Raw genomic sequence first — 14286 nt, forward strand, 5'->3', positions numbered from 1 at the left:
TCCATGAACATAACAGCCAAGCGGACAGTCTTGTTTACAACACTGATTTAATATCTTGCAATCACAATAAAAKAGAGTTCCTATAGAAGCACAGGAACAAACATTGGATGGTAATTACACAGTACATAAAAGCATAATCAAGCACCATGCATAAATGTGCTGAGCAAACATCCATCTTATCAACTAGATACTATATGATCAGCTAAGATGAAACTTTGATCACATGCTGCTGGCACAGGGAAGGGAAATGTGCTCAGGTGTAATGGGAAGGGGAGGGGCTTTAAGGCTTTAACCGTGAGGTGCTGGAGTTGGTGTATAGCAACAGCCTGCATACCCAAGGATCGGAGTAAAGTGACAGACTCAGCTCTGTGTCATACCCACTATGTTGTGGACAGTGAGTCTCTGCCTCCTGTTGGCCGCGTTCTCTTCAGGTGTACCGCTGGATAGATACAGCACCAAAGGCCAGCATAAAGTACTGCTCGTCTCCTTCGATGGCTTCAGGTGGGACTACGACCGCGATGTGGACACGCCGAATCTGGACACAATGGCCAAAGACGGGGTCAAGGCCAGATATGTGACCCCACCTTACCTCACCATCACCAGTCCCACACATTTCACCCTCCTAACAGGTACCTTCTGTAGATCGATACCCAGGCACAACCCTTTTCTACAGGCTCCAAGAGAGCAGTGATTCTGTGGAGGTTCATGTTCATGTCATGGTGGTCCTTTTTTTCTCCAATTATTGGATCACAAGTCATTCCCAGTTTAGTTTATAAGAATTGTGAATGTGACTGGAAAAAAGGAATTAACTGTAATTCAATGTCCCAGGGTCCAGCAGCTTTCAGAGTTGAGTAAGATGATTATGTTGGGAAGGCTGAAGGAGGAATTTCTATTTTCCTTGACAGAAATTCTCATTTTTGACTCTTGAATCATCAGTGCCAGTTTAAAAGAAATTTAACTTCCTTGAAATTAAATTCCTTTAATCTCCAGTGTCGGTCGTAAGACCTTGTCCATGAAGCGCCATGGCACTCACAGGCTATAAAGTTGATAGAATTTGTCATGTGAATGTGGCAGACTGAATATTGAAAGATTGACAGTGACTCTTTTCAGGGCGCTACATTGAAAACCATGGGGTGATCCACAACATGTGGTTCAACATCACCACCAGTGAGAAACTGCCTTACTATGCTACCCAGTTTAAGAATGAGTGGTGGGACAACGGCACTCTACCCATCTGGATCACAGCCCAGAGACAGGTCAGAATGATTTAAGATGCACCTTCATCTTAAATCATTCCTGCATTTGCTTTACATTAATACAAATCAAATCAAATGTTATGTCAATGCAAATAGTCTGGGTAGCCATTTAAATGTCTGTGCATATATGCATGTACGGTGTGTGTGAGTGTTGTTTGTAAGACTGTGTGTGTGTAAGACGGTGTGTGTGTGTGTGTGTGTGTGTGTGCGCGTGCGTGCGTGACACCTCTCTTCATCCCCATTTTGTCTATTCAGGGTCTGAGGGCTGGCTCTCTTCACTTTCCTGGCACGCAATCCACCTACCAGGGAGAGACGCAGACAGTGAAGGAAGTGGAACCACGGTTTTATGACTACAAAAACGAGACAAAATGGCAAGAGAACGTAGAGAAGGTGATGGGCACCTGGTTCAGTGAGATGGACCTGGACTTTGTGTCACTGTATTTTGGGGAGCCTGATGGCACAGGCCACAAATACGGGCCTGATTCCCCTGAGCGGAGGGAGATGGTCAAGCAGGTGGACAGAACAGTGGGCTACATCCGCAGCTTGGCTGAACAAAACGGACTTGCCGATAGTCTCAACATCATCATCACCGCTGACCATGGGATGAGCAATGTGTACCGCAACGGCTTGGTGAAGGAGATCACGCTTTCCAGGATCCCCGGATTCTCCTTCAGAGATATAGCCTTTCACCTGGTGGACTTTGGGCCCTCTGGGATGCTGCTTCCCAAGAAGGGCATGCTGGATAAGGTCTACAACGCCCTGAAGGGGGCGCACCCTCACCTTCATGTCTTCAAGAAGGAGGAGATGCCCAAGCGCCTTCACTTTGCTAATAACAACCGCATCCTACCCATCATTCTCTTCTCTGACCCTGGATATGTCATTAACGGGGTGGGTTCATAGCATGTCTCTATAGTATTTAGTAATAGTAGTTCGCTTAAACAGAGACTAAACATGCATATTGTTGTAGACTTTCCAATTCCATGCTTTAATGTGAATTACTGATTAGAGGATTGGCCTCAGTGAACATAGTATGAGCAAAGAAGCTGGTTTAAAAATAACCATATACAGTATATCTTTAGGCATCTAGAATATTTTATAACTTCTATAATGTACAGTACAGTATGGCACAACCTCATGCATCCCCCTGCATGCATTATGTGATTTCTGATAACATGCCATATTTCAATGGACTACAAATATTGAAGGAATTACCAAGTGAATTTGGTTTGTAGCGATGGAGAAAATGGAATCTTTTAGACCGGAAATAAGGAATTCAACTCTAATCTTAATACATCACAATTTGAATCAAGTGCATTACCACCTTCCCAGGATAATGCAGGTTTGGCTGATGGCATGCAGAGCTCTCTAATGCTTCATGAAGATATTCATGCCACAAAATTCAACAATAGCATTTACATTTGGCTCAACCCTGCTGCCTGCAACTTCACCACTGAAAGTGCTACATCACTCCATTGAGTGATACTAAATCATAAAAAAATCTGATTCTCATTTTTGCATACGAGAGATGGCCACTACACATCAACATACTGTAAAACAGAAATAGCTCAATTACAAATGTCTTCAAATGCTATACTGACAGTAACCCATCAGAGGAAGTGATTACACCTGAACGCATATAAACTCATTGAAGGCTGTGGTTCCAGTGAGGGTATGTGGTGGAGTTCAGTTGATCTTCAGTCTGATTATCAAAAACATAAGTTCAGCGTATTTGACCCTCTTGTGTTATCTCCTGTTTACGGACCCTTTATTTAGACATTTCAAAAGATTCTCCTCTCAGTTTTATCAAAGCAAATGTTATGCATGTTCAGAGAAGGGTTACATAATATCTATGGTAATTAGCCTACCTTCTCCCTGTGTATCTAAATATATCAGTGTATTTTCTGTGAACAAAGTGAAGATTTAAAAAGTGTCCGTATAACTGTATCGCTTGCTGTTCATACAATCCATCGTAATATCCATTTCATGATCAAAGTAGTTGTCCTAAATGACCAAAGGAACTATGTGATGTTTAGGCCTCCTTAGTTTATGAAAGGATTCCCTCTTAACCTGATTGACTGTTAGTMATTTTAACAGTATGCGTCTAATAATGGAGAACAGGGAAATTCGCCCGTTTCTGTTCTTATAAGCACTGAGTAGATGTAATGGTTGCTCAAGCAACCCTTTCCTTCAGTTGGTCAACATCTCCCTCTGCTGTCCAGTTGAGAGTACATCATAGAAAGACAAGTTGGACTTCAGGCTTCCCATTATGATGATCAATATGAATTGCAACATTCTGATCATTCACCTCTCCTACTCTAAATGGACTCCTACAGATTTGATCACCCTGACTCTTCTTGGTTCTTTGTCTCTACAGTTCCTCCCAGTGCAGTTCAACGCGGGGGAGCATGGCTTTGACAACGAAGAAATGGACATGAAGCCCTTCTTCAGGGCTGTGGGGCCAGTGTTCCAAAAGAACCTGGAGGTGGGCCCCTTTGAGACAGTGAACATATACCCCTTGATGTGTCACATACTGGGCATCAAGCCTGATCCCAATGATGGCCACCTGGATGCCACAAAACACATGCTGGTCTCTGCCACAGAGGGTAAGTTTATATCAGGCTAATGACCCAAAAAGTGTATTACACCTGCTCCTTCATTACACAGCCAAAGTAATCTATTGTCTAACGCAATGTATATAGAATGTACCAATATGCAACATAAATTACAAAATTGAATAGAAATTAGATTAATCATGTCTGTCATTGACATCCATGTACACAAATCAAATGACATTACATTTGCATTACGTCTCGTATTTCAGACCTCCGTCAGGACATAAAATCAAATATCTTTGTTGGATTGGCAGCAGTGGCTGGATTTCTTGTTGTGGTCTTCATAGCGGTTGTGTCGTTTAATGCATTGAAGAAGGAGAATAATGATAGAAGGTATGTATGTCTGAATATTTATACAAATCAATGGGAATTGGAAAATGTGAATACTTGCCTGCACAATCTGATATATAGAAATGKGTGCAATGTACCTAAGCATGTAATAAGAGAAAAATATAGAAATTGACTAACCACAGATATGTTTCATTCTCCTAATGGTTAAAAGGCAACTGATACCTCAAACATACAGTATTAAAATAAACAAGCAGAAGGATWTTTGCCCACTGGCAAGTACAGAGTTGCAAACAACTTTGCTTTAAATGCTTAATTTATTTTGTTTACTGCCAATGTTGGATTCCGTCAGTCTCTCAGCTTCTGTCACGGTTTCTTCCTCTGCCATAACTCAAGACGATAATGGACTGATTGGAAGCTTTCTATAGTTAAAGGTGTCATTCCTAGAGACAGGTAAACAAACTGAACGAGTCAAACGGTGGAAACAATCTGTCAGGGGTAAAAAATAAAAACAACAAGTCAAGTGCTCTGTCTGTTAATACACTTGATGGTCAGGGTAGATATGGGCTGTCAATTAGGGACAGACGTTTGTTTGGCATGCTGGCTGAGCTCCGGATTGATCTCAATCTGTTCACGTCCTGTTGCTGATTGTAGTCAGCGGGATACTGACTCTGCAGAGGCCTAGTTGGATAACATGGTGCAGATAAGCTACATAAAGTTTTAAATTCTGTAAACATTCATGTTTGGGTTTTAATGATTTAAACATGTCATTGGTTTAGTCCTCACACTGAATGTGAAATGTACATTTTAGAGAACTATGATAACCCTGTGTCAACATAACTTCTTCCCAATTATTCAGAACACATCATTTTTTACTATGTTTCAGCTCTGAGAAGTCAGTGCTTCCAGGGGGAAAGGAAGTGACTCAAACTGCCCTTTAAACTGCACCCCAAGTGAAATCTGAAATGGATAAACAAAGGGACGTCACTACTTATGATATTTTGGACATACTCCCTAAAAACCACCTTATCACAGACTAGTGCATCCCCTCCATGTTGAGACTGACACCCTGCAGACTGATCGGAGAGGTTTTTTCCTTGCGAATGTAAGCCCCTACAGTCACCATRCCACCTGGGACAACTTATGCTTTASACATTTTCTAAAAGGATGTRTTCTCTAAACAATGATTGGTGCCATGATACACTGATGAGATCAGTAGACTACAGCTACAGTAAAAGAACACATTATCTGAAACTAAGTCACTGGACAAAACCAGTTCAAAAAGTGACAAGTTGTATACTCTGACATCAGTGCAGACATGCATTATATGAAAGTTGGAAATCAGAAATGGATTTATAATTAAACAAGTAATATTTTYCAAAATCCTGTCAACTAACAAAATAATTGTTTGTGGTTTTGTTCTGGATGGCAGTGAGTGAGTGCAGTGAACCTATAGGTTTCTGTATAAATAAGTTATATAAATAAAGGAATGGAAATACCTTTCAAGAGTCTGAATAGGTCCTTTGTTAGGGGAAAAAATCCTGTACATTAACACTGTTCCAAAGTTTTAGGCAGGTGTGAAAAAAATGCTGTTAAGAATGCTTTCAAAAATATACATGTTCATTTATATTTATCAATTAACAAAATGCAAAGTGACTGAAGAGAAGAAAAATCTGCATCAAATTAATATTTGGTGTGACCACCCTTTCTCTTCAAAACAGCATAAATTCTTCTAGGTACAATTGCAGACAGTTTGAAGGAACTTGGCAGGTAGGTTGGCCCAAACGTCTTGGAGAACTAACCACAGTTCTGTGGATTTAGGCAGCCTCAGGTGCTTCTCGCACTTCATGTAATCACAGATAGACTCGATGTTGAGATCAGGGCTTTGTGGGGGCCATACCATCACTTCCAGGACTCCTTCACGCTGAAGATAGTGAAATTCGTTAAGAACTGTGTGTTCGGGGTCGTTGTCATGCTGCAGAATACATTTGGGGCCAATCAGATGCCTCCCTGATGGTATTGCATGATGGATAAGTATCTGCCTGTACTTCTCAGCATTAAGGAGATCATTAATTCTGACCAAATCCAACTCCATTTGCAGAAATGAAGCTCCAAACTTGCAAGAAATCTCCACCATGCTTCACTGTTGCCTGCAGACACTCATTTGCGTAGCGCTCTCCAGCCCTTCAGCGAACAAACTGCCTTCTGCTACAGCCAAATATTTCAAATTTTGACTCAGTCCAGAAACCCTGCTGCCATTTTTCTGCACCCCAGTTCCTGTGTTTTCGTGCATAGTTGAGTCACTTGGCCTTGTTTCCACGTCGGAGGAATGGCTTTTTGGCTGCAAATCTTCCATGAAGGCCACTTCTGACCAGACTTCTCCAGACAGTAGGTGGGTGCACTAGGGTCCCACTTTTCTGCCAATTCTGAGCTGATGGCACTGCTGGATATCTTCCGATTGCGACGGGAAGTAAGCATGATGTGTTTTTCATCGGCTGCAGTAAGTTTCCTTGGCTGACCACTRCCTCTACGGTCCTCAACGTTGCCCGTTTCTTTGTGTTCTTCAAAAGAGTTTGGACAGCACATCTGAAAACCCCTGTCTGCCTTGAAATGTCTGCCTGGGAGAAACCTTGCTGATGCAGTATAAATACCTTGTGTCTTGTTGCTGTGCTCAGTCTTGCCATGGTGTATGTCTTCAGCAATCTCACCTGGTTAGCTGAGCTTGGCTGTTCCTCACCCAGTTTTATTCCTCCTACACAGCTGTTTCTGTTTCAGTTAATGATTGTGTTTCAACCTACATATTGAATTGATGGTCATTAGCACCTGTTTGGTATAATTGTTTAATAATACATCTGACTATATGTCTACAAAATCCCTGACTTTGTGCAAGTGTACCTAGAAGAATTGATGCTGTTTTGAAGGCAAAGGGTTGTCACACCAAATATGGATTTGATTTAGATTTTTCTTCTGTTCACTCACTTTGCATTTTGTTAATTGATAAATATTATCTATTAACATGTCTATTTTTGAAAGCATTCTTACTTTACAGCATTTTTTCACACCTGCCTAAAACTTTTGCACAGTACTGTATTTCTTGACATGACCTTACAGATATATTTTTTGAATATGTGAAAATACCACACGTGACAAGATAATTATCTAAGTTAATAGGAAATTACATAGAAATTCTGCATTTTAACTTTTTAAATTATACTGTAAATTATGACAAACTATCATTACAGGTCATCATTATGCTAGTGAACATTACCAGAAGAGTAATACAATTACAATAAAGTAACAGGCCTGACTAAAGGCCTTCCATTTTAAATAATAGAAAAGGTATTGGGTATGGGGGGGAAAGGTAAGCAACTGTTTTATTTTTCATACAAGGCTTTCAGTAACATATTTTCCAGGGAAAAATCCAATAGAGTACCACAGTATGAGTCATTATACCCATAAAACCTAGCGGTCAAACAGGGAAATGGGTCCAATCATTTTTCCACCATTCATTTTTTCCCCATAGGGGGTTTTAGTAACACTTAAAATAAGGGCTATGTTTTGTGTAGGCTTACCCTGGCGTGACATTTTGATAACCATGTAAATCTCTCTTGGACAAGGTGACTTTTATCAATACATTCGCCTGTATTTACCCCACAAAAATGAAATGATAATTAGCTACAAATGCCATGATGATCTGGACGAGACTGCCGAATCGAGGCAAAGGTAAGAATCTCGGGATTAACTATCTAATGTTGGCTAAATGTAGTAATGAATAAATTGGCTAAACTTCTGTTAGACAAGGTGTCAAGCTAGAGATGACGGAGCTTGCAGGGCATTGTAGTATTGCATGATGCAATAATTTTCAGAATCTGAGAGTGAATAGAGCCGAATATATTTATAAAAGTCACCTTGCCCGAGAAGTTTATATGGTTATCAAAACGTCACGCCAGACCTTATTTTTAAGTGTTTCTAAAATCCACTATGGGAAAAATGAATGGTGGAAAAATGATTGAAACCATTTCCCTGTTTGACCGCTAGGTTTTGTGGCGCTCAATAAACTACAACAGAGAGGAAAAGGTGAAGGGAGAGAGTTTACTCCGCCCAAAATCTGTCCACGAAACAGACCACGAAGTGAGGCATTTTTGCATGGAGGTCAATGAGAGAGTGTGGTCAACAACAGATGTAATTGCTAATTTGTTACATGAGGCTTATTTGATCTGTTATACGTTTCATATTGTTAGGAATTCGCTGATATATGTGGACGCACGTCGCATTTCGGAAACAAAAAACAAAAAAACGACTTTATATTGTTGTTCAGACACGTATCTGCCCTTTCATTGGCTAGAATGTTCTCACCTGATCTGGCCTCCTCCCTCCCGCCTTCCATCTTTGAGGACATGTAGTTCCATTGCTTGAGCGGTCACTCGATTATCTTGGCAATATAATAGAACATTTTTGACCACAATATGTGAAAACGATTTGATTGGTCACACGTCGAGGTGTGACGTTTACAGGGACGGTATCTGCCAAGGGACAAGCTTCGAGAATGCGTTTTCTTTCCGCCCTCTTTTCCATTCTTTTCATAAAATACTAGAGTAGGCAACAGCGAACATGGAGGAATTGAGCGCCGTAGGAGAACAGGTTTTCGACGCTGAATGCATCCTGAACAAACGACTAAGAAAGGTTAGACGTTGTAATATATAATTTTCTCATATCCCAAAATATTTTCTGCCCACAGTTTGGTAACATTTCCCTTCTCTATTTTCGCAGGGGAAGTTAGAGTTTCTTGTAAAGTGGAGGGGATGGTCATCCAAGTAAGTATAAGTGGTGCTGCAGCTGCGAGTGCAGCCTCAAACAATGAAAACAACAACAACGTGTCGCTTTTTACTTCACTGTTGTAGTAAAAGGATTCATACATTCCCTAAATTCGCTCGAAAACATGCTGCACGTGAAAACGAGAAATTATGGTTTTACGCTTGCCTCCTACTACTATTATTATTATTATTATTGTTGGTTTTAAGGTTTGGAAATTAACCTAGTTAGTTATGCAAAACAAACAGATCGTTTAGGGTTTTGGTTTCTCGTATTCAATATCTGCTGGTTTGTCTATTTGACATTTTCTCAGTAATTAGGCCACACAAACTAGGTTATAGAAACTCATATTTGATCACTCGCTTACTGGAGCTCTAGCTAATGGTTTATCAATCTAGCTTTATATTATATGCTTTATTGATAAATAAATTACAAGTAGGAGTTGGTAGAAGTTTGGGTTGGGAAACGTATGCCGAGTCTCAAACACATCCCACAAACTACAGTGTCCAGTTGGTACACTTGCCTAATTTTTGTGATGGTTGTTTAAATGTATATGATAATGTTATATCGTTTATTTATTGCCTAACGTGACTCGGTAGTATACATAGAATCTTCGTAAATCCGTCTTTCCCCCCTTTCGAGCGCTCCAGCTGCCAGCGTGTCCTTGTCACAGTTGCCCTTTCCCTTGTCCCTTCTGTTTCATTGTTGCTATTAATCCCAGCATCAATGGGCATTCTGCCTGTCACTCACACCCCGTTCTTAACCCAAATCCTCACATTGCTGTCGGATTCTGCCAGCGCCATCGACTTGGTCAGTTATTTACTTGTTGTGATATAAACAGGTAAGACGTGGCTGGTGGAAATKATAATGTGCTTGCCAATTTGCAAGCTCTTTCTACATTAACTCAGTATTGTCCCTCTTGAGATTCTCTGATTCCTGTGAAGGCGGCAGATCCTGCACACTTGGCTTTAAATAAACTTCTCTCCTTATCTTCCCCCTTTGCTATGTGGTTAACCCTCCCACTCACAGCTCTTTGCATATGCCTCCTATCTCTACACTAGGTTACACTAGGCCTCCTTTCTCTAATCACTATGTTAGGTTACACTAGGCTTCTTATCTCTACACAGTCACTAGGGTATAGGTTATACTAGGTCTCTAGTCACTAGGTTAGGTTACACTAGGCCTAAATTTAATTAGTGGTACACTATGGTCCAATCAGTGCATTGACTAACTTGTATCATCAACTTTTACCAAGAAGTAATGCAATGGACATTTTAAGTGATTTTAGTATTTTGATGGACATATTTTCCTTTTGCTTCAGGCACAATAGCTGGGAGCCCCAAACGAACATCCTTGACCCAAGATTATTGGCTGCATTTAACAAGAGGTGAGTTTCTATTTGCCCAGGACCTCACTGAGTGAGCTATCCACTATATCCAAGCAATGCCCTCTGAAATGCTCCAGCAGGGGTTAATAGTGCCCCATTCAAGCCAATGTGGAGCCCACAGATAGGCATACAATCTGTGTTTTCAGGCTGTAAACACATCGATATGAGTTTAGGTTTTCCCAACCCTTCAAGTTTTATTTGATGGTCGTTCTGTTCAATATACATTTGATATAAAAATACATTATTTTATATTGGTAAGGGATAAAATAATGCATTTGTAAAATAAAAGGAGTCATAAGTGCCAGTTAATCTTAAAACTGAAGCAGGGAAAACATTTAATTTCAAATGTATACTTTCCTTTGCTAACATACATTTGTAGAAGGATAACAATGATTTAAAAGCATATACAGCAGGAAATGAGGGGGTGGATCAAAAACAGGAACCAAATTTCCAAAAGTGAAAGCGTATCTAATGTTTTCAGATGAGCATCTGGGGATTTTTATTGCAACCTCTGATTTGTTTTTGCCAAGCATTGGGCGTTGCAAGACCAGACAATACTTCACGAGATGTTACTTGTAAAAAATTCTGTCTCGCCATGAACACACAGTCCATATGTCTCTGTCAAGAAGAAGGCTACAAGTCTTGGATCACAGTGTATATGTTTAGTGATAGAATACCCTCTCCTCAGATGGTTTCCAAAACACTCAAGTGCTCACTCTGTATCCTTGACTCCTGCTCTACTTCTACCATAACTACTGCTGAAGAATGTTTCCTATATATTGTTTTTACAGTGAACAAGAAAAGGAAATTCTGATCAGCAAGAGAGGGAAAAGGCCGAGGGGGAGACCTCGAAAAGTTGTGGTATGCTTTCCTCAAGACCTTTACAAATAGTGAAAAGTATTTTCTACCAAAATGTCATAAATATAATGTAAATGACTTCTCTCTTCCTCATTTCAGGAAACTGTGCCTGAAGTGTCAAAGTCAAGCAGCTCTTCGTCATCGTCATCTTCGTCTGGCTCATCATCGTCATCTTCTTCCTCTTCCTCCTCATCGGATGATGACGACGATGATAACAACGATAGAAAGGCAAAGCCAGGTCCCAGAACACGGGAGCTCCACCCTGTCCCTCAGAAGAAAGCACAGATTGTTGTGGCCAAGCCGGAGCCCCCGAGGAAGAAGCGAGGCAGGAAAGCACTGCCTGCAGAAATGAAGGCCATTCAACAGAACAAGGGCCAGCGCAAGATCATAAAGACAGTTGCCAAAGACTCCCCTGCAGACCTCCGAGGTGGAATCAAGAAACCCTTTCACCCAGCCAGCTTCACCTTCATGGGGTTGAACAGCAGAGGCCCTCTGAGTGTCCAGGGCAGATGTTCCCTGGCCCAGGGTGGGACTACTAAAAACTCCATGAACACTGCAGGCCGGTCAAATACCTCAGCTTCTCTCTCTTTCAACCAGAGATCCAACCAGAGCAAGAGTCACGCTTCTGACTTCAAACTGTCGGTCTCTGAAGTGGACAGTGGAGCAGGTTTGAACTTAAAAACGACTGCAAGCAAATCTCCTGGAGTAGCAGCGTTGAATTTGCATAACTCCAAACTCTCAACCAGCAATGGCAACCCGCAAGGAGCTTTTCAGCCACAGCTGGGTTCCCACAATGGGCAGAAGAAACCAGATGCCCCTGGGCAAACACCASTGCAGCAGGTACCCAATAACAAACCTGCTGCCCCCTTGTCCACTCCTAAAGGCCCTGCCAACCAAGCTGCAAGCCTTCAGGCACTAAACCTGCAGAGTGTGAACAAATCAACACCGGGCAACGGTACTCCAGGCAATGGCACCGTGCCAGTGTCCAACCTGCGAAGCACCGCCAACCCAGCACGGAAAGACACAGTTGGTCAGTATGGTCAAGAGAAAAATCCTSTACAGAGTCCTGTCACGCCTGGTGGACAACAGCCCAGAAAGAACCATCCTGGAGTTGATAAGGTCAAAGCTGAGGAGACCAGTGAAGTGGGTGTCACGGCAGAGAGGCCTGAGAGGCTGACTACAACAAGGGCCCAAGGGAGGGTTGAGAAGAGCATTGTCCAGAACCCCTCCGCAGAGGCCAGAGACATCCTGGGCAAGCGGGAGAGATCTGCCTCCAAAGACAGTGGCAAGCAGGCCAAGGTCCTCCTGAGTGAGATGAGCACYGGTGAGGAGAGCACCTCAGACTCTGACCAKGATTCYCCCTAYCCAAGTAACAGTCAGGRCTTGTCCATCTCAGTCCAGACCGGCCAGGACTGGAAGCCCACTCACAGCCTGATCGAGCATGTGTTTGTTACTGACGTCACTGCCAACCTTGTCACTGTCACAGTCAAGGAGTCCCCAACCAGTGTGGGCTTCTTCAACATACATAATTATTGACTGAACACCGGTAATTGAGCTGCCTAGCAAAGGGGCTGCAAAGTAGACAGCAGAGGCCTTAAGTGGGGTATTGAATGAAGTAGATAAGTTAGAGCAGTGTTAATGCACATAGGTTTACTGCARTGATGCGAAGTTTCCCCTTCTCTACAATGTWTTAATCTGAAATCTGCAGACWYACTCTTTTGCTTTGCTCTGTYAGTAARAMAATGTACTTYTGATATATTGTACACATGCAACAAAACAAGCTAATCAACTGGAGGAAAGCTTTGTCTTAAGGGAACTATTCAGGGCCAGGTGTAAACTAGATTGGTAGCTTGTTTGATTACAAAGTAGTAATGCAACTCTTAAGGATGTCATTATAATGTAGCTACCTCTAGTTTAATCCAGCTCTCATTTTGTATTCAATATTCTTGCGAAGTTCTTCTGGAACGGCAAGCTTGGAAGTACTGTTTTTTTTCTCTTCTCCCTCGAGTATAAGATGTTGTGACCATTACACTCAATTTGCCAATTCACATTAGTGTAAAGCACTGTAGTCTTATATGAAGTGTAAAATTCCAATGAAAGGACAAACAATAGCAACATTTCCTTAGGCAACATTTTTCGATTTGAAAATGTTGTAATTACTGGAAGAGCTCTTGAAGCTATAACATTAACAAAGAAGTTTGCAAGGCAAACCTGGTGTTGCGTTGAGGACCAAGTTCTCATCAGTCGAAAATAAGTTTAATTCCTCAGTGCAGTCAGTCTATCAGTGAAGTATTCCACCCAGGCAGGAGTACGAGGGAAGAAGATACACTATCTCTGTTCTCCCTTAGTGCTCAGATAAGACCGGTTACTGGCCGAGGTTAATCCTCTCCCTTCAGGTCTGTGCTCCCACAACCCCACTAGGACATTCACTGGTGGGTGTACTCCTGTCAAAACTGGTGATTATTATGGATGAGCCCAGTGAATAATTGCCGGTATAGATATGGCAGGATGATGATGGACAGCACACCTGCAGTGACTCCTCCCCTAACCCAGCCATAGTACCTGTGAGGGGCCTCTTTGTGCCTTTATGAGCGCTGAGGGCAAGCACTCAGGGATTTCACTACTGTGGGAAGGGTGGAGGCAAAGGAAACCCAACAATGAACTAACTGCCTGGTATTGTTTTTCCTTGACCACAAAAAAACACCAGATTGGGTATTTAGCAGCTGGTGTTCAAAGTGTAGGCCCATGAAATGCTAGATATTTTCCTTTGTTACATGCAGTGTGCATACACACACCACAATCTCATTTTACTCGCCTGCATGGGATCAGGAGTTAGGCTCTGCTACCCACAGAAGAAAAATGTGTTTATCTGATGTAACTGAAAAGAAACCACAACGTCTACTGTCTTTCTGCTCCCTAGAGAGGAGTTTAGCTACACAGCACTTCAACTGAACTCCCCACTCTAATCATACTCTGCAGACCATGCTTTAAATGTTTTACTAAAATGAATCAACAAAGGCGTTACCCCAAAGAAAGCTAACGTGTCAGGTTTGCAGAGAAGGATGGTTATTCT

The 14286-nt window shown here is 41.8% G+C and overlaps 2 protein-coding genes across 2 annotated transcripts; both read left to right on the forward strand.

Moving 5' to 3' along the window:
• The first annotated feature begins 283 nt into the window (after positions 1-283).
• Positions 284-5656, forward strand: LOC112073970 (ectonucleotide pyrophosphatase/phosphodiesterase family member 7). Its single transcript, XM_024141201.2, has 6 exons — positions 284-629; positions 1111-1256; positions 1512-2144; positions 3631-3859; positions 4078-4201; positions 5043-5656. Exons 1-6 carry the CDS (start codon positions 383-385, stop codon positions 5095-5097), a joined length of 1434 nt encoding a protein of 477 aa, XP_023996969.1. The 5' UTR covers positions 284-382; the 3' UTR covers positions 5098-5656.
• A 3039-nt stretch (positions 5657-8695) lies between these two features.
• On the forward strand, positions 8696-13098 carry LOC112073971 (chromobox protein homolog 2). Its single transcript, XM_024141202.2, has 5 exons — positions 8696-8839; positions 8927-8970; positions 10290-10355; positions 11147-11216; positions 11313-13098. The coding sequence occupies exons 1-5, from the start codon at positions 8768-8770 to the stop codon at positions 12747-12749; spliced, it is 1689 nt and encodes a 562-aa protein (XP_023996970.1). The 5' UTR covers positions 8696-8767; the 3' UTR covers positions 12750-13098.
• Positions 13099-14286: the final 1188 nt, after the last annotated feature.

Source organism: Salvelinus sp. IW2-2015, unplaced genomic scaffold (genome assembly GCF_002910315.2).
Source record: "Salvelinus sp. IW2-2015 unplaced genomic scaffold, ASM291031v2 Un_scaffold2440, whole genome shotgun sequence".
NCBI lineage: Eukaryota > Metazoa > Chordata > Actinopteri > Salmoniformes > Salmonidae > Salvelinus > Salvelinus sp. IW2-2015.